Genomic DNA, 19791 nt, shown 5'->3' on the forward strand with positions numbered 1-19791 from the left:
CAAGTCTGGTAGTTTGTATCCATTAATGCATCATTCGCACAAGGGTATGCCTTATATTAAGTTTGGAATGGATCATTCTGATTAAACAAGAGACCCAAGAACCACATCACTCACCTGATCGCTTTTTCCCTATGTATATTCCTATGTTATATTTTGATCCCCCATTGTTGTGCCACACTTACTCCCAGGGATCATGATCTGAATTAACTTGAATCTACACAATGCAATGGAAGTTTCATAGAAGAAAATTACTGGCCCAATGGCTCTTGAGAAGATTTTTGAAAGATCGACGACACCAAATTTTCACAAATTCTAAATTATGACCTCATGAAAGAGGATTTGGTCCTTCATTTGAATAAATTTGAATCCAATTCAGTAGAAATGTGATGTTTGGTAAGTTTGGCCATAATTAGCCCATGTGCTCTTGAGAAAAAGTGAAAAATGAGAAGTTTACAGACGAACAGACAGATTGATTGAAAATTTTTTAACGTCCTTCTTGAGAATTTTTCACTCATATGGAGACTTCACCACTTGCCGGTGGAGAGCTTCAGATTTTCTCCAATACTCGGCACTCAGGGCCATTGAGCAGGAATGGAATTTTTTCGTGCCAGCACCTACTGCGACACAGGACCTCGGTTTATACGGTCTTAACCAAAGGAACGGTCTCCATGTCCCATAGAGGGATTTGAACCAGAGACGTTAGGCTCAACTCCTTACTTCGCGACTCTAGAGCAGACGCTCTGACCACTGCACCATGGGCGCTTGAACAGACAGAAGACAGACACCAGATGAAAATGTTATTGGAAAATCTTAATGGTCAGGTCATTTAAAAACTCAAGGATACTTTGTGGCAAGTTTTGTTGATATTGGATTTGTATTTCTTGAGAAGAAATTGAAAATAAAAAGTTTACACAGGGACAGACTTGGGATCAAAAAAGTTCTTTTGAGAGTTTGGCTCAGATGTTTTAAAAATGGATTATGATCTGTCTCTTAAATGTTCAGTCTTCTCTTACTCTGGAGGTGTCTTGGGAGATGTAAAGTTTTCCTCAATAAGGACACTATGAATGGTTCCAAGGTATGCATGGTAAGTCATTGTCTGAAAAATAGCAAGTTAAATATGACCAAAATCAAAGCTCGTCGGATTTTACAGTCAATTCAAGGTGGTGGAGAAAGTTTTCATCCCACATAACCAGTTTATTTCATATACTCACCGTCAATAGAAACGCAACACCCTAATTTAAGGGGTGAAAATTATGTACGGGATAAACTTCTGTATAAAGGGAAATTTTCGCCCCCGTTCAATTTTCGCCCCTTTCGCCCTACCCTCATTTGGGCGAATTTAAAACGGGGCGATATCAAAGAATACAGTATAATTTCTTTTTAAAACTATTACTGGGCGAATTTAAAATGGGGCAAAATTGTTTGCATGTGTTAAAGGACGAAAATAAGACGGGGCGAAAATAACACTGTATACAGTATGTACCCAAAAAGTCAATAATTTTATTAAAAAATGCTAATTTTCGATTTCTGTTCAGGGGGCTAAAAATTAACTTCCGGTAATGAAATGAAAATCATTCAACCGTTAAATAACTGATTTGGCAAAGTAAAAGATGTCCTAACTTTTTTTGTACATAGTTATATCCCGTACATAATTTTCACCCTTAAGGGGGCCGACTATAGTTTTTTTGCGTGAAATCTACAATAGCGAAACTCTTCATTTTTATACCATATATAACTTACATTAACTTCAGTGTACATGCAAAGTTTGGGGGAGGTCTACCGTCCAGGTATTTTGGGGGACCGTCTCAAAATACAGGTACATTTACTATAGGATTATATAGGGAAATGCCAAATTTTATCACTTTAAAGCAAATTATACAAATACTACAATAGACATTTTGTTCAAATTATAATATTTGATGTGTAATACTATATTATACAATATATGTAAGAAACACAAAATTCTACCAGAGGGGACATCTCAAAATGCAAAAAATTTGCAAATTTTACTATTTTTATAGAGTATTACAAAATATGGCGTACACAATGGATTCACATAAAAACATAATAAAAATATTAGAGATATTCTCAAATTTCTATGTTTTAAATTTCAAGAGCGTATGTTTATTACTTTTTCTTTAATAATATTATTATTATCCCTTTCTTTAAGAGCTACAGATTATCATAACGTCAAAAACACACTGCAACGACGTCAACCTACCTATCAATTGCAAAATCGGTTAAAAATAAGTTATATCAAATTGTAATTACATTTCTATACCTATAATTTCTTAATTTTGTTTAATTTCAATAATTAAGCGAAAAAAGTTGCATTAAAACAGTAAATACGCTTCATTTTACTATGATGCGCGAAATATTGCGCAATGGAAACTATAGTCGGCCCCCTTAAATTATGGTGTTGCGTTTCTATTGACGATGAGTATATTCAGCAGACTTAAGTTTTTGTGCAATATCTTATTCAACCTGATATTCATAAAACTACCTACACGAGCAACTTGCACACTACTCTATTTTTTCATAGTTATATATTACATGTATACATGTAAATAAATAGTATATGCTAAATTTATATTTAGCCTATGCATTTCATTTTGTGATAGGTTGGTAAATGTCATTCGTCAGCACAATACATTTTTAACAAGACTTGGTTTTAAAATATTATATAAATTAAGTTAAATTGCTGCTAAGTGTCTTGAAACATTCTTTTTTTTACACTTTAAATTTAAAAATTTGAATACCAAAATCCATTGAGAAAAATATATCTAAAAAAAATAGAAATGCACTAGTGTTCAATTTTGTGTCACAGACAAGAACATATCTTTGTGAATCTTATTTTATTAAACAACTGATTTACCTTTTGATATGAGGCCTTGGCATTTTTCACAGGATGGTTAAGTCTTCTTTTTTTGAACTCTACTCCATTTTTAACTGGCATCACTGCATATGTTGCATTATGTTCTCCTATATAAAATATTGAAAAGCAAAATATTTACCCGTATTCCTTTTGTTGCCTTAATTGTCAAGCAGTGAAAAAAGAGAATAAGCAGAATAACTGAACAACTTAGATTTGGCTTGTCCTCAAAAACAGAATTTTAATTACCTGCGGTATACATCACTCGTGAAATCATGTTTGTTCACTTTATAAAGATGCAAATGATAATTTACAATCCATGCCTTAGAATTGCAAATAAATGTTTTACTAATGCAATATTTTTCAATTAAAGTTGTTGCTGTGCCTTAGCCACCATGTTGCCTGATTATTGGGACGTTAGAATTTTTTGACATCTACTAGTATATACATGTGTATATAGGGTTTGCAATGTGCGGATAAAATGACCAGAGTGTGCATCATTGTGGATCTAATATAAGGTTGGTTGGTTGTGTATTGGTTAAAGTCCTTCTAGAAAATATTTCACCCATTCGGAGACGCCAACACTTGTAAGTGGAGAGCTGCAAATTTTCTCCTATACTCGGTACCTAGGGCAATCGAGCAGGAAATGATCTTTTTCGTGCCAGCACCTACTGCTACACGGGACCTCAGTTTATACGGTCTCATCCGAAGGACCAGTCTAATTATAAGGGAGTAAAACCAATAAAAATACCTTTTAATCGGCCTGCTTGCTCTGAGAGTAAAAACCATTTTGAGCAGCAAATACTAGTTGTTGTTGGTATTAAAACTTAAATACATGTGTAAAATATAAAGATGAATTATTAATTTTTTTATGAAAAAAATAACTGACTTTTTTTTTTTTTTTTTTTTTTTTTTTAATTCTCAAAATCACTGTAATAAAAAGGTCTAATGGATTATCAGATTATTATATATTCAACCATACTTTAGTAATTCACTTATTTCATTTTTATTTAAAACAGACCTTCATTTCCATCCTCAGAAACATGGTAAATAAAAACACCATCCCTGTTTTCACCGGGCACCTACAGAAGAAAAAATGACTGATCATATCAAGATAAAAAGTTATCAAATGCTGGTCAACTTGCTTGGTTTCTTGCGTTCATATAAAACTTGTACATATATAGAGAGAACAAGTGAAAAAAAAAATCTTTTTAAATATAAATACTCAGATGAGAACTATCCATAGGACATAGCTGAATGCCTTAATTGTCTATGGCTCATAAATGATGAAACATGAACATTTGTAATACAAGTAGCTGAAGTTCCGCAAGAATATCTGCAACATTTTCTTTAAAAACTGATTATACACAATAAATAGATCATCGGGAAGGCTATGCCAAACCAGAAGTTTCTGTCGAAACTGTAGCTCTACTGGTGTATACTTAAAACAAGGGAAGAGAAAAGTAGCAGTTGGGACTTGAAACTTTAAAACAGCAATAAATAGAAAAATGATCCTTACCGCTCATCGAAATAAAAACCGATGCACAGAATTATGTATCTAAGTATAGTCTACTTGTTGCCAAGTTATATTGAAATCAGACCAAATCTGTAGGAGGAGTAGCATTTTGAAAGAATTTCACAGAAATTTCTATTCTTTAATAACCATGGTAACACAGTTCATCGAAATCAAAGACCGATGTATAGAATTATGTATCTTAGTGTAGTCTACTTGTATGTCAAGTTATATTGGAATCGGACCAAACCTGTAGGAGGAGTAGCATTTTGAGAGAATTTCACATAAATTTCTATTTTTAGTAACCCTGGCAATACCTTTCATCGAAATCAAAAACCGTTGCACAGGATTATGTATCTTAGTGTAGTCTACTTGTGTGCCAAGTTATATTGACGTCGGACCAGAACTGTAGGAAGAGTAGCATTTTGGAAGAATTTCAAAGAAATTTCTATTTCTAGTAACCATGGCAACACCGTTCATCGAAATCAAAAACCGATGCACAGATTTATGTATCTTTGTATAGTCTACTTGTGTGCCAAGTTATATTGAAATCGGACCAAAACTGTAGCAGGAGTAGCATTTTGAAAAATTGTTTACAGACAGACATACGGACAGACAGACAGACAGACAGACGGACGGACTACGGACGCATTACTATCGCATAAGCTCTTCTGGTCTCTGAACAGTAGAGCTAAAAATGACATACTTGATAAATTCTCACCCTAAATTGTGTTAGTGCAAAATCTTGCAAATTTAATATTGTTATACAGTCATTTCATTGGTAAATTTAGGTGAAATGTGGATTATATACAGGGGGGATGCGCTTATAGAATTCTTGAAAAGTAATCCTTATTAAATAGGAATTAACTTATTAGTACTGGTGATGTTTCTACACCGAGTTACAGGTGATAAGACCGGATTATAGAAAGCTGTTGTAGGTGTTTATTCACCAGAGCTGTTCTAAAGAAGAGTATTGGTGATAATTGTTGGTGGCGTCGATTCACCACAATTTATTTCCAGAGTTATACAAAAATTTCACCAGTAATTTTCTTTAATAATATTAGGGTAACAAATAGTTTAATGGTGTTTGAATTTATATATTATTCATTTCCTTGTTTTATCAACAATTCCAAATCATCTTTATATTTTAATAAACTTCATAGTGTCTTAGTATTCTGGATTTCTTTTGTGAATTCTTCAAACTGAGGAGGTTACGCTACATTACGCATTTGGCTCTTTAAATATCCGAACCCAAACTTTGTTGACGTTTCGAGCCGCGTCACAATATTGACAATAAATTGAAGTTAATAAAAATATTTATTATGGTTTGTCTAAAACTATGCAAAACACAAATTTTGATGGAAGGCAGGAAGGAGACGGATGAATGGAATGACCGAAGGACTGAAGATTGACATGAAAAACACCATATGCCCCTAATATGTTAATAGAGGAACATAACAAAAAGTCTATGCTGAGACTGTAGCTCTTCTTTTTTGCATATTTCTAGAGAAAAAAGTAAAATAAAAGTTGCACTTGATTTTGAAAGTTTGCAACAGCAAAATAAAGAATTATTTATCTTAATGTAAGTCTACTTGTGTGCCAGCTAGGTTGAAGTGAAATTTGAGGAGTAGCTATAGGCAAAAGTTGCATTTGAAAAAATTACCGAATTGTGTATTTTTTTTAAACCAAAGTAAGACCATTCATTGTATGTAGAAAAATATATCTTGGTGAAATCTACCTGTGTGCTAAGTTATACATATATTCAAATCAGAACGAAACATTTGGAGGAGGAGTTTTTTGAAAGTATTTCACAGAAATTTCTATAATTAGTAATCATGGCAACATATCTCATCAATACCCAACTTATGTATCTTATTATGTATCTTAAGTGAAGTCTACATCTATGCGTAACGTGTTGCATTAAAATTTGACTAAAAATAAAGGAGGAGTAGCATTTTGAAAGTATATCAAAGAAATTCCTATTTCAGTTACAACAGAAACAATGTTCATCAAGATCAAAATTGATGTGGAGATTTATGTACCTAACTGTACATATCGTCTACTTATGTGCCAAGTTATATTGAAATCAAATCAAAAATGTAGGAGGTGGAGCTTTAAAAAACTGTTTACCGAGAAACAAACAACTAGACAGATGGATGGACAATTTAATGTTATGACATATGCTCTACTGCTCTTCAGAAGAGTTAAAATGTTGTATAAAAATGATTGAAATTGACAATACATTGATAATGAATTTATCAATTATAACTCTAAATTAAGTTCTTTCCTTACCTCTCCTGCTTCATGGAGTTTGGATGCAAATACAGAAGCAAGGTTTTTCTTGATGGCCACCACTTCTTCCTCTTCTCCTTTTGGATGAAACACATGGTTCACTACTCCTCGTGTGGATATTACAAAGGAAAACCTATTTTATAAAAAAAAATCAAGTCTCCGTAGTGTTACTACTTTGTACATTTAGCAGTTATAAGTAAATTATATGGTTTCTGTCCTTAATGTGACCTTTTATCAATATTTTATCTTTTGCAATACCTTGATTTTATTTACGTATTCTTATGCTTATATGCAAACTCATTGCAGCTTGTTTTTGCTAATTTTGTATAAGTCCAATAAAACACTTTCATAGAGATGAATAATGTCATTTATTAAAATGACGGTATAAATGTGAACAACTTAACAAACAAGAAGGGGATCAGATTCAAAAGCTTTGATTAGCAGTTACGTAAAAATATGATAATGTCTGATTCCCCAAAACTGACTAGAAAAAGTATCTGTAAGACAAGACATTGAAAACTTCATGAAAAAGTTAGCGAAAAGATGGCACATCAAAACAAAATAGGCCACAAGATGTGACATGCAAGTCACATCCATGTTAGATATGACATGCAGATCACATTCGTGCTTTATTTTCTTAAATAGGGATTATTCCATGGTAACGGAATTTTAAGAAGATAATCCTCTATTGATAACATTATAATAGTATGTACACACCCAAGTTTGCTCAATATCGTCAACATACACGCAAGTTTCATCCATTTTTTCAATATCATAATTACATGTACGTACATGAGTAAATCATACATTTAGATCTCTACATGCGAAATTTTTTTCAACACGGTAGAACATATCATTTTGGGTAAAATTGTTCTTTATATCTTTTTTGTTTTACCAAATGCGCTTTGAAATAGAATAGCCAAAAGTAATGCTTTAATGGCATAAATGTATCTTTTGCAGCTTCCAGTTTAATTTAATCAAACCAGAGGCTAAAAATAATGAAGATTCTAAATCGATTGATAAAATAAGTATTAGATACACAAAAATGTGTGAATTACATTTTGTATGGTTTTCAAAATGTTTTCAAGAGATATGGAATAGTTTTATTTCGGACTAACACATAGCCAAGGTTCATAAACAATTACTGTACATGTAATACCTACCATTTGGAAAAGTCATAGTTGGAACTCTGTACATCTAAAATATAAATAATTAATAAATAAATTGAATGTGTTCACAAATTGGAATGTATTCATTGTTTGAAAAAATTCTGAATTCTAAATGAAATATCAGGTTAATAAATCTTACTTGGATGCTGCACTGGGGCAACATTTAAGGTGTGCACTTTTAATAGCAGTTCTTGTCCTTCATTCAAGGAAAGGATATTGGTATAACTGACCTGTAAAATAAATATCACACATAGGTTTGATTCTAACCGTTAAGTCTGTTCTAAATTCTAGAATATTGTATTTTCATTCTAATATTGTTTCTATATACCCCGGAAATCGTACTCAAAAATAGGGCTCCCACCCACCCGAGGGGAAATCTAACAAAAGAGAAGATGAAATTCTAATTTGACAAATTAAACCTCAAAGTGTGACATGAATGCAAAAATTGTCAAGTCAGCAATAGCCAATGGTTAAATGGTATTTTCAATTTCTATTTGTTTTCTCTGTAACAACTCTTTGAAAGTTATAGTTAAGTTGATTTCTTGATCATTCTACGGGAATGTAAATTTCGCCAAGGAGGCCATATGTAAATCTCGATCGTGCGTCTGTCTTTGCCTCTGACGCTAAGGAGGCCTAATATGCATGTAAATCTCATATTTTGTTTGACTCTCTTTCTGTTCGACGTCAATGGGCGGTGACTTTTGAAATTGACATGTGATGCTTTGGGTAAATCTATCAGTCTACATTTTAAAATCTGAATTTACAATTTTATTTCACAATTAAATAGAAATTTAAGGAATCACTGTCTAGTAAGTAGAGTATGCAAGGGACATCAACCATAGTTGGAAACGTGGGATAATTTATGCATAACGCGTATTTCCCGTTACATGTATGCAAATTATCTCATGTTTCTAGCTATGCCCCGGCATACTCTACTAACTAGACAGTGATTTCTATCAACTCTCCTTATAAACCCTTGGCATACAGTGCTGACAAAAGCAGGGATTGTTTTCGTCTCGTTATCAAATTTTTATCGGTGGCTCCATATTCTTACATATGAATACCTGTAAAAAAAAAATTGGGATTCATTGAATGAAATCAGGAGGAAAAAAAAATAATTGACTTAGTATAGCTTGATATCATTGACCTTAGTTATGTATAAGAACGTAGATTCGGATCATCATTTGTTAGTCATGGCAAAACAAGAACAGCAAACCCAGAAAGACGGAACATTGCGTATTGGTTTATCTCAAATAATCATCGCGTAATTTCACGAAAAGCACCACTCGCGAAATAAAATTACTCGCTTATATTTTTATGGCGTTGAAATGTATGTAAAATCTCTAAATCAAATGTCTTCTCCCGAATTATTGTTCTCGCGATTTGATTGATTGATTAATTGTATACTGTTTAACGTCCCTCTCCAGAATATTTCACTGATATGGAGACGTCATCATTGCCGGTGAAGGGCTGCAAATTTAGGCCTATGCTCGGCACTTATGGCCTTTGTGCAGGGAGGGATCTTGATCGTGCCACACCTGCTGTGACACGGGGCCTCGGTTTATGCGGTCTCATCCGAAGGACCGCCCCATTTAGTCGCCTTTTACGACAAGCAAGGGGGTACTGAGGACCTATTCTAACCCGGATCCCCATGGGACAGTTTCGCGATTTGACATCTAAGGGTCATTTCACAATATAAAGTATTCGCGTAAAATAATGAAACTATAATATTGACTAGAATGTTGAAAAACTTAAAGACACAAATCAAAATTCTACATCAAACTTAAAGAAAGATAGAATTTGAAGTCTAAATACTGCAGAAGACCTGGATAATATAAAGAATGTGATACAGGCGAAGTCATTTTCAAAAATACGTGTTCAAATTAAGACAAAAAAGATAAGATTGCAAACTTAAGACATAAATTGTTATCTAAACAAACTATCAGAAATTAATGAATTGGTAAATCGGTATCTCGAGGAACAAACACATCAAAGTACATGTTCTAATAAACATAGAAAGACAAGAAAAGCAAATGTTAAGACCGTTAAATAAACTATAAGAAGTAGAGAGAATCTCTTAATAGTGAAAAAAGGGATTAATTATCAAACTACATAAAATACTAATAAAGGGATTGACCTGTGGAAAACTGGATACACGTATGCCTTGACCCGTCCAAAATCATTTTATATTACCTCAACAAATTCGAAAAGTGTTTGGTTCCATTAATAGACAGCTTCCAGTTCAGATGGTTAACATGGTAAAGATATCGAATACAAATGTTTAAATAATTTATAAAACAAATATGAATGAATTGAATCATTTATTGTTAAAAAAAATCAAACTGACAATTAAAAAAACACTTGGGGTTAAAAGATATTAAAGCAACCCTTTCAAAAATTCACGATGAATACGATTTCCCTTTCCGTTTTCAGAATATATGATCAATAATTTGAAGAAAGAGATGTATAAATGCATGCTTCTTTTCTATGTTAGATATCAATATTTTTTTTCAGAGTGTAAGAGATGATATATTCACGCATTATATTTATTGAAAATAATATGAAGCTTTTAGAATAATAAGACGCTATTGGTTAAACTTTTGAAAACACAGATACTAGATTAGTGTGTGTAAATTTGAAATAGTAAGGTTATTTTCAGTGTATTTTGCTTCCGTCTTATAGAGGAAAAAAATGTTAACTAGACTTTACTTTAGTTCTTTTAAAGAGATTTTGTTTAAAAAAAAATAAAGGATGGCGTAATATCGAATATAATGTGTCACAGTCACCGCCTGAGGAGAGCCAATGAAGTGCATGCTGTGCATAAAAGAAATAATTTAAAGGAGTTGCCTGCATTCTTTACTTCTGATTGGCGACTGAGCGAACAAATCAGGTTGAATAAAAAACATCTATAATCTAAAAGGATGGCTAAATCCCAAAAAGGAATAAGGTCAATGACTAATTTTTTTTTGTATTCATTAATGTGAAAATATATTGACCACAGAGAAAAGTTTATGTATGTATATGCATGAAATACATCTAATTTTGGTAACTAAGAATTATACACGATGAGTTCTGATGTCCTTAAAAATGCTAAATAGAATTATGTACATTGAGTTCTAATGTTGAGTTCAAATGTCCCCAACAATATTAAGTAGAATTATAAACAATGAGTTGTATTGTTCTTACATGTAAAAATGTTAAAAAGAATTATATACGATGAGTTCTGATGTCCTGAATAATCCTAGATAAAACACAAACTTGGGTAATAAATATCTTATCTTTATCGGATAACCTTAACGCAAAACTTGGGTTCATTTTCCTTTTTTAAAATATATCTAAAAATATTTAATGTAGACCAACTTAGCATAAAAATATTAATATTTTTTTCAAAATACTCAAATGAAGTTTTATGAATACATGTAATTCCCATTTCAGCAAATACATAAAAGAACAATGTAAGAAAAAACAGACTGAATTTTGCAAATAACTATCTCTAACTATTATTTACATACTATTATTTGCTTACTATTTCTTCTATTGTTGAGACATTAATATATGCATACATTTTCCCCATATTCTTTAAATATTAATCAATGCTATTTAGGTATTGTGAATTAGATAAATAACACGATCCGTTTGCACTGGCCCCTGCTAAGAAAGCAGGTAACAACAATGTCTTAATTTGTAAGGCTATTTTTTTTTAAGGATATCCGATCCTCAGCCAGGAAGGATAACTCCAAAAATTCATATTTAATTTGAAATGCATAAAAATGAAGGCTGAAAATGAAATTTTTTCATGCAACAATTTTCATTATATTCATCTTTATAAGATTCAAGGTTTTTGGAAGTCTTAGAAAAGTTTTTATAAAAGTTGACATTTATACCCTATGAAACGAAAAAAAAAAATAGTTTTAGAGAAATAAGATTTTCTTGAATCCAGCCTTAGATACCAATGATTATTAGCATGAAATGAAATGAGAAATGATTTGTGGTGTTTTGCAATGATAGCAAAAGCCTTTTACAATATGTATTATAGAATACATGACGGAAATAGAAGACAAAAAATACCAAATAAGTATGAAAATCATGACAATTTCTCTGTATGCCTGGATACATATCGTTTTATAACTTAAAATATATTTTTTGGTCAATTTGCAATTAGAAAATGCATAGCTGATATTCCTATTCACTTTTTCTGCAAAAAATATTGGAGATTTGACGATTTTCCCTATACAATATGATTAACTTTAATCTTTAAATTAAAAGAAATACTGTAGATAAATTAACATAACTCTGTGGATTCAGAGATACTTTTATGAATATTTTTGATTACTTAACTGCTTATTTTATGAACCTGAGGATCGGACTACCTTAATTCGTATTTTAAACGAACTGGGATTCAATTTCTCTATTGGTACCCATACCAATGGTTCCAATTCTAAGGAGAAAATAAATTCTTCAAAATCATGTCAGTTTTTAATATTTTAAATATTTCCAACAAAGAAAATAAATTTGAATTATCGTATAACTTGAATTGAAAAAAGAGATACACGAAGAATGAATAACTTCGCAACCTTAGAAATACATCTCTAAAATTTTGTTTTCAATAGGGGCCAACTGATAGGATGATTTAAAGATGTCTATTTTTTCCATACATTTTTATGAATCATGATTGGTTATCTATTAATAATACAAAATTCAGTCAAGTCAGGGACGTGACTTTGAAGGTTTAAAATTAAAATAAGCTTTTCATAAAACGGATCTCTTTAAAGAACTGACATAGTTATGTTTATCTTATATCCAACTGCGTAGAAGTTCAATTATGTTAAAAATGTAACTGCGTAGAAGATATGCACTAACTCATCTATTGTACTGAGTAATAAGTATTGAGCTTATTTCAGTGAACACTTTGTGTTTAGACCATTGACACCTTGAACAGAAAACGCAGGTTCTCGACCTATTAAAAATAAAAGGGATTATCCTGATTTCCAATAGCATTGATAATATATATTGCTTTCGTTGCCTTTCAGTGCACTTAAGTGCTTATTAATTTTACACAAAGGGTCTTAACGTGATCATTTAACGTGAAAATATTCCAGAGTTTCGATGGTACAGTTCTTTTGTTATAATACAATGACTATTTAGGAAATATTTGAAGCATTTAAATCTTTCTCATACTGAGATGAATAAGAACGAATTAAAAATAGTTGACATTTATTTAGATTGCTGCATTTTACATCTTAAAATCCACTGAAATACATAAATTAAAAATTATTTTTTTATGAATAGATTAGATTTGAAGGAAAACGGAACAGATACTCAAATGCCTTTTGTTTTCTCAATTGCGTACCATCTTTGATCATTTAAACATTTAATATTACATACACCATATGCATCTTTTGTGTTTGGAAGGTTGAAGATGCAATGGGTTAACACGTGCCAGTTCACTGAGATTACTTAAACAAGGTCCACAAATAGTTTAGAAAAAATATCTACGCAGTTCCCTATAACAAAAAACTCTACAACATTGCAGGCCTTTAAAAAGATGTTTTATGAAAAGCTCGAATGTAAATCTATCCCGTGACTTAGTTCGGTATATACAGTATATAACAAAGCGTACAAAGATTTATCAAATATGGCAAAGTACGACATATCCCAGTTGTCTCCTTTTTCGCCCCTTTCTTAAAACTTCTAAAGTAATTCTTATCTACAGATTTTGTTGAAATCGAAGTAATTGTTAAATGATGCTTTTTTGTTTCAACTTTAAGACAGTTATTCTTACGAGCGTCATGAAATTACAAAACATTTATCCTTTAATAATAAATCTAGCAAACTGGTACGAGACACTAAATCTGCCCCCTCCCCCCTTATGTCAGATTTTTTTTTTATAAAACTGATTATGTCTAATTACCTTAAAAAATGCAACCGGGTTAACCTTTAATTTTTTTTTTATGTCAGCGTCCATTTGAAAAAAATTGACATGCAATTAATTTGTCGACATGATATATTTATGTCTACGGCAACACAGAAACGATTAGAGCAGAGAAATTATAATTGAATATAATGAATTTTCATTTAAATTTAAAATATGTCAACACTGTATTGTAAAATATGAAGCAATTTTAAAACATTACACGTGCGTTATATCATTTATATGTACATGTGTTATACAAGTTGGAAAAGAGAAACTGAATCACTTGACATTTTCTCACGAAAAAGATCTCTAGTATTAATGCTAACTCAAAAACAGTGGCAATGACTGACTCTGCTGTTTTATTTCTTCTTAACTAAACATAGGAGATAGTAAGTTTTACATGCAACATTGTGAAACATATCTCCTTAGTAATGTTGCAGGCAAAGTGCACAATATATTATGTTATTATTATTATGCGAAATATATATGAACGCAAATTAATCAGTTGCATCTTCAATATAGCTAAATTTAATGTCGACATCATTTTAATGTGGAAACAGGAAAAAGAGGGGTCTGCATCTTCTCACCAACCGTATGATCTTGGTAGTAGGAGATCATACGGTTCATGTACTAAGACAGTAAAACCAGAATCCAGTGAATCAATACCAGATAGATTGTGGATGTGGATATTGCAATTGACATCAATTAACTACTCACAACACACAACACAGATAACCACACACTCAGAAGATTTAGTCATGCTTGGTATCAAAAGCTCAAAAGACTGGCCTTAAAATAAAGATTTTTAGATTGTATGTTGTTTAACGTCCCTCTCGAGAATTTTTCACTCATATGGAGACGCCTCCGTTTGTCGGCGGAGAGCTGCAAATTTTGTCCTATACTCGGCACTCAAGGTCATTGCGCATTGAGGGGTCTTTTTCCTGTCAGCACCTACATTGACATGAGACCTCGGTTTATACGGTCTCTTCCGAAGGACCGGTCTCCACATCGTACAGCGGGATTTGAAGCCGCGACGTACGGATCAACTCCTTACTTCTCGACTCTAGAGCAGACGCTCTAACCACTGCGCAACGTGGGTGGCTATATATAAAGAGCGAAATATCAGAGATGATAAGAATCAATAACAAATACTTGTACATTTAATAGGTAACAATCCAGTGACATAAGGACAACATCACAAAAACCGACAATTCACCAGTGCTAGATGCCGAATTAACAAAGCAAGACGTGCTTTGACCCCACCCACCCCCAAAAAAATGGAATTCTAAAGCACGTTCCATCAACAGCAAAATTAAGATTTTCAACACAGATATCAAAGCAGTTCTTTTTATGGTTCTTAGACCAAACCGATAAGAAATTAAAACTCCTTTTTATGAATAATTTATCCGCCATATGTAACTTAACAACAGATGACCTGATACTATCTCAAACAGCAAGCTATGGAAGAAAACCAACCAAACCAAATCAACATCGACATAGAGAAAAGAAAATGGAGATGGATGGGCCACACACCACTTAAATCTCTAGATAGTATTACAAAACAGGCTCTTGATTGGTACCTGCAATAAAAGAGGTGGTTTTGGAGAAGATCCGTGGAAATGGAGACAAATAACATGTAAAAGAGTCACCATTTACAATTGCAAAATATGACCCAAGACGGTTGCAGCCTCATGCTCCTCAAGGAGCGAAAAGGAAGTAAGTTAAAAAGCAGTTCTAGCCGTTTGTTCTAACCAAGCACTTCCAACAAATTAAGAAAAGGCAAATAACAATATGCATGCCTAAGAAGGAAAATAAACCTATTCAGTACATACTTAGTAATAAATACAGGATAATTGCATATATATGTGATATGCCTGTTGTCGCAATTGCCGTATCAGCCCTGCAGGGCTGATATGGGTCTGTGGGGCTGATAGGGATTTGTATCACACCCAAGTAAATTAAACCTCATAAACAGCATACTAGTAAGCGATAATACACATACTTTTTGGTACACATTTTTGGTACACATTTTCTTTATTTTAACTTTTGATTGTTAGGATCACCTGATTGACAAAAGATTACTAAAAAAAACCCACGGATAAGGTACATTTGAAATAATAAAAAATTAGAAATATACCCAAACCATGTGAGAAAAAAAGCTATATACTTGTCAGAAGTCCGAGCATGATTATTTTTTTTCCCCTCAAGTTGATGTGTACTATATTTTTTTCTTCAGTCAACATTTGACTTTATGATAGACTGTATTTGCTATCAAGGTCATTGTACTGACCATTATAGAACTTCGATTGATTGACTGTATACTGTTTAACGTCCCTCTCCAGAATATTTCACTGATACGGAGACGTTACCATTGCCGGTGAAGGGCTGCAAATTTGAGCAAGAGCCATCTTGTGCATAAAATGGCCCTGTACTTATATCAATTAATTAGCTATCACCCTCTTTCCTATTTCATATATCAAAATAAAATAGACACTTGGTGCTTTCATTTTCAATAATAAAATTTTGTTTTAAGAATCCAGATATTGGAAAACAGGTTTAAGAAATTGCAATGTTCTTGAAATTTGCAGAAAACATGCGTATTTGACTACCTTCAGCAAAGAATTAAAATATGAGCACAGCCCACGATCCAAAAAATAAAACATGTTTTATGATCTTCCGAAACAGAGCTTTCATTATGTATTTACATATTTTGGATCAGAGGTTGTGCTCTACATGTAATATTGAAAAAAATGCTTCAATTTTAGGTCATTTTCAAAGGAATTTACAGGATATGAGGAAAATTACGCATTTTATGACGTCATAATGCATTGACTTGATAGGGAATTACGTCTTAATTAATAGATACGTGGTCACCAACACTCAAAGTGATAAATTCTGCATTTGCAACCTAAACTGAGCGATTTTGATTTTTCAGAAATGTCCAGGGCCAAATAAGGCCCAAAGTGGCTCTTTCTCGGCACTTACGGCCTTTGAGCAGGGAGGGATCTTTATCGTGCCACACCTGCTGTGACACGGGGCCTCGGTTTATACGGTCTCATCCGAAGGACCACCCTAATTAGTCGCCTTTTACGACAAGCAAGGGGGTACTGAGGACCTATTCTAACCCGGATCCCCACGGGGATATAGAACTTCAAAGTGATGACTTTAATCGAGATTGCTTGATATTCTTGTTTCAGCAATTAGGAGCAGAGCAAACACTGACCCCTTTAACATCAGAGATTTCGTCAGGTGCCATGGAGGAGAATTCCCTGCCGACAGGTCACCTCTGCGTTGTGCTTCTTGTCATGATCGGGAAATAATGGGAAAATCCGTCGACAATTCAATGAGTAAATGATAACCTTAAAAATAGGTATGATCAACCTAATTCAGGGAATTCATGCCCCCGTTGAGGGAAAAAAGAAGAGCTCGCACAGTAAGGTGGGTGCGGATCCCCCTGAATTTGTAGAATTATTAAATGTATGCATGCATATTGAAGCAAATAAAAAAATGCCAATATGGATATAAGATATGATTGCTCATTCTTTATCATGTGCATAGAATATTCTTTTTATATAGAATATTTTTCACACTATAATAATGATTGCATGAGTTTGTACAAGCCAGACGTAATATCTTTTTTCATTTCACATGCTGAATTTTCATTTCATCAGGATTCGAACCGGGGACGTCTCACATGTTAAGGGAAAGTCTTTTTTTATTCTTTTCTTTTTTATACGAGATTCATAACCCTACACCACGAAGCCACTTGCTTCTTTCGTAGATTATATGCAAACACATACATGTATATATATATTCTCGTTCGATACTGTCAAAATTTAACACAATACATGGTGTCTAAATTACCGTTTACTAAACATGTCTAATAGTTGTAATAAGATTATAAAGTACGCCGACAACCTTTATTATATGTTACAACTCTCCACACGCCCCAGTGCTAAAAATAGTGCCAAGCGACATTTAATGCATTGAATACTAATAAAACAAACATAGTGGGACATTTGATAAGGGTAAGAGAAGCCCTAGGGAGTTTTGTATAAAACTTCATTGCAAAAGCTAAAAATCTTCTTGAGATATTGCCAGGAAACGAACGTTTTACACACAGAGTAGAGAATGTATAAATTTACTACCTTGAACTTTGACCTTTTCCTGACGGACGGACGATCAGAACGACCCAAATTAATACCCCCCCCCCCCCCCGCATTTCAGTGAAAGCGAGGGACAATTATATCAGTGAGCATTTGATCATTTGATAGACTGTATTTTTAACTAGTTATTATCCATAGAGTAAAGATATCAAAATTACAATTATTACAGTCTGTGTAGAGCTGCTGAAATGTAAAGAAACAAATTACATGTATCTCCTTTTTGAATAATTTTATTTAAACAACAATATGCAACTTTATTGATTAAATTTCAAATGAAATGGATGTACATGTATTAATGATTGATTGTATATTGTTTAAGTCCCTAATATGGAGACGCCACCACTTGCCTGTTAAGAGCTACGAATTTTGTCCTATATTCGGGACTCAAGGCCATTGAGCAATGAAGGATCTTTTTCGTGCCATGAGGTTTTTACAAGAATGTTGTTTATAGATTATGTCTAGATAAAATTAGAAAAGTGGTATATGTAGGGGACTAGTTTTTCTAATGCAATATTCCCAAAGTACGTGTTCAATTTAGAGTGTAACAATTAATTAAATATACAATATACTTAATAAGAAATTCACTTACTGACTTATCGCGAGACATATCGGTATATAATTTTAATATGATTAAATAAAAGTTCCTCATTTTATTTTAGCATTCTTTCATGCTAATCAGATTATTCTGACGTGAAATAATAAAATATGATTGTATTTTCATGAAACATTGATTTCATATTTTTTCTATCGATTTATTGATTTTCACAAAATTTGATTTTGTTACGATCTTCATTTGTCGTAATAATAAATTGGTTGCATTGATATATTTTTTCGTCCGTTTGGGTTGGGTATATACTGTATACATTGCTAATTTCGCCCCGTGTTATCTTTGCCCTTTCCCACTTGCAAACAATTTTCGGAAATTTTAAATTTGCCCAGAACATAGTTTTGTTTAAAAACTTCAGCTGTATTCTTTGCAATGGTCCCGTTTTAAATGAAGGTAGGGCGAAAGGGGCGAAAGTTTCCCTGTATATTATATATTCTCGTTTCTATTTAGTTATTTAAGCCCTGTATTGATTAAAGAAATAAGATATCATTTTTATTGATTCATTGCGGTATTACATGAAGTTGGTTACGAGATCAAAAAAGGCACTAAAGTAGATCTGATCAGCGGCCACGCGATTTATAAAGCGTAAACTGTCCTAAGTTATGTTAAACAATAAAATGCTTTCTTTGTTTGTTAGTAGGCTCTAAATCGCTCTTGTGAAATATTTCTCTTGTAAAAGTCATAGGTCAATATGAACACAAGAGCGAATTTAGAGCCAGTACTGGAATTACAATGTAACGGAAGCAGCTGTTGCAGAAAAAATACATATGTAAATTTTTTCTGCAACAGTTGCGACCGTTAATTCCAGTAATTACAAAGAAATAAAGACATTTTATTGTTTTTATTTATATCTGTTTAAATAATCATTTAAAGTAGGATTAAACAGATTTATTATTGTGTTAAGATGCGAACATCTTTATACGTTTCATTGATGGAACATCCACTGATCAAGAAATCTGTACAAGCGACATGACTACTGTAGTTCATGTAGTTCATGCAGTGATTAACACAATGGGTTTTCTTAAGAAATAAAGGAAAAAATATTCAGTGGATGTAAATATTTATATCGTGAAACACGAGTTGAAATGCGCTTCATTCCTTAAACAGTTTGATTGATAGATTGATTGATTGATTGATTGATTGATTGATTGATTGATTGATTGATTGAATGTATATTGTTTAACATGTACACCCCTGTTGAGAATTTTTCACTGATATGGAGACGTCACCTTATGCCGGTGAAGGACTTTAAATCTAG

At 32.7% G+C, this 19791-nt stretch overlaps 1 protein-coding gene across 1 annotated transcript in view; it reads right to left on the minus strand.

The window, feature by feature from the left end:
• The window catches only part of LOC134255325 (uncharacterized), a gene marked incomplete at its 3' end in the record, with an annotated part of 92696 nt that overhangs the window by 71161 nt on the left and 1744 nt on the right, over positions 1 to 19791 (minus strand). The window contains exons 2-7 of the mRNA XM_062737847.1: positions 7986 to 8076; positions 7841 to 7874; positions 6678 to 6810; positions 3894 to 3954; positions 2876 to 2982; positions 1014 to 1096 (exon numbers count right to left, since the gene is read on the minus strand). Of these exons, the coding sequence (XP_062593831.1) occupies positions 1014 to 1096; positions 2876 to 2982; positions 3894 to 3954; positions 6678 to 6810; positions 7841 to 7874; positions 7986 to 8076 (509 nt within the window). The remainder of the gene's footprint in view (positions 1 to 1013; positions 1097 to 2875; positions 2983 to 3893; positions 3955 to 6677; positions 6811 to 7840; positions 7875 to 7985; positions 8077 to 19791) is intronic.

Source organism: Saccostrea cucullata, unplaced genomic scaffold (assembly GCF_032062105.1).
Source record: "Saccostrea cucullata isolate Sc308-1 unplaced genomic scaffold, CSIRO_AGI_Scuc_v1 ctg978, whole genome shotgun sequence".
Taxonomy (NCBI): domain Eukaryota; kingdom Metazoa; phylum Mollusca; class Bivalvia; order Ostreida; family Ostreidae; genus Saccostrea; species Saccostrea cuccullata.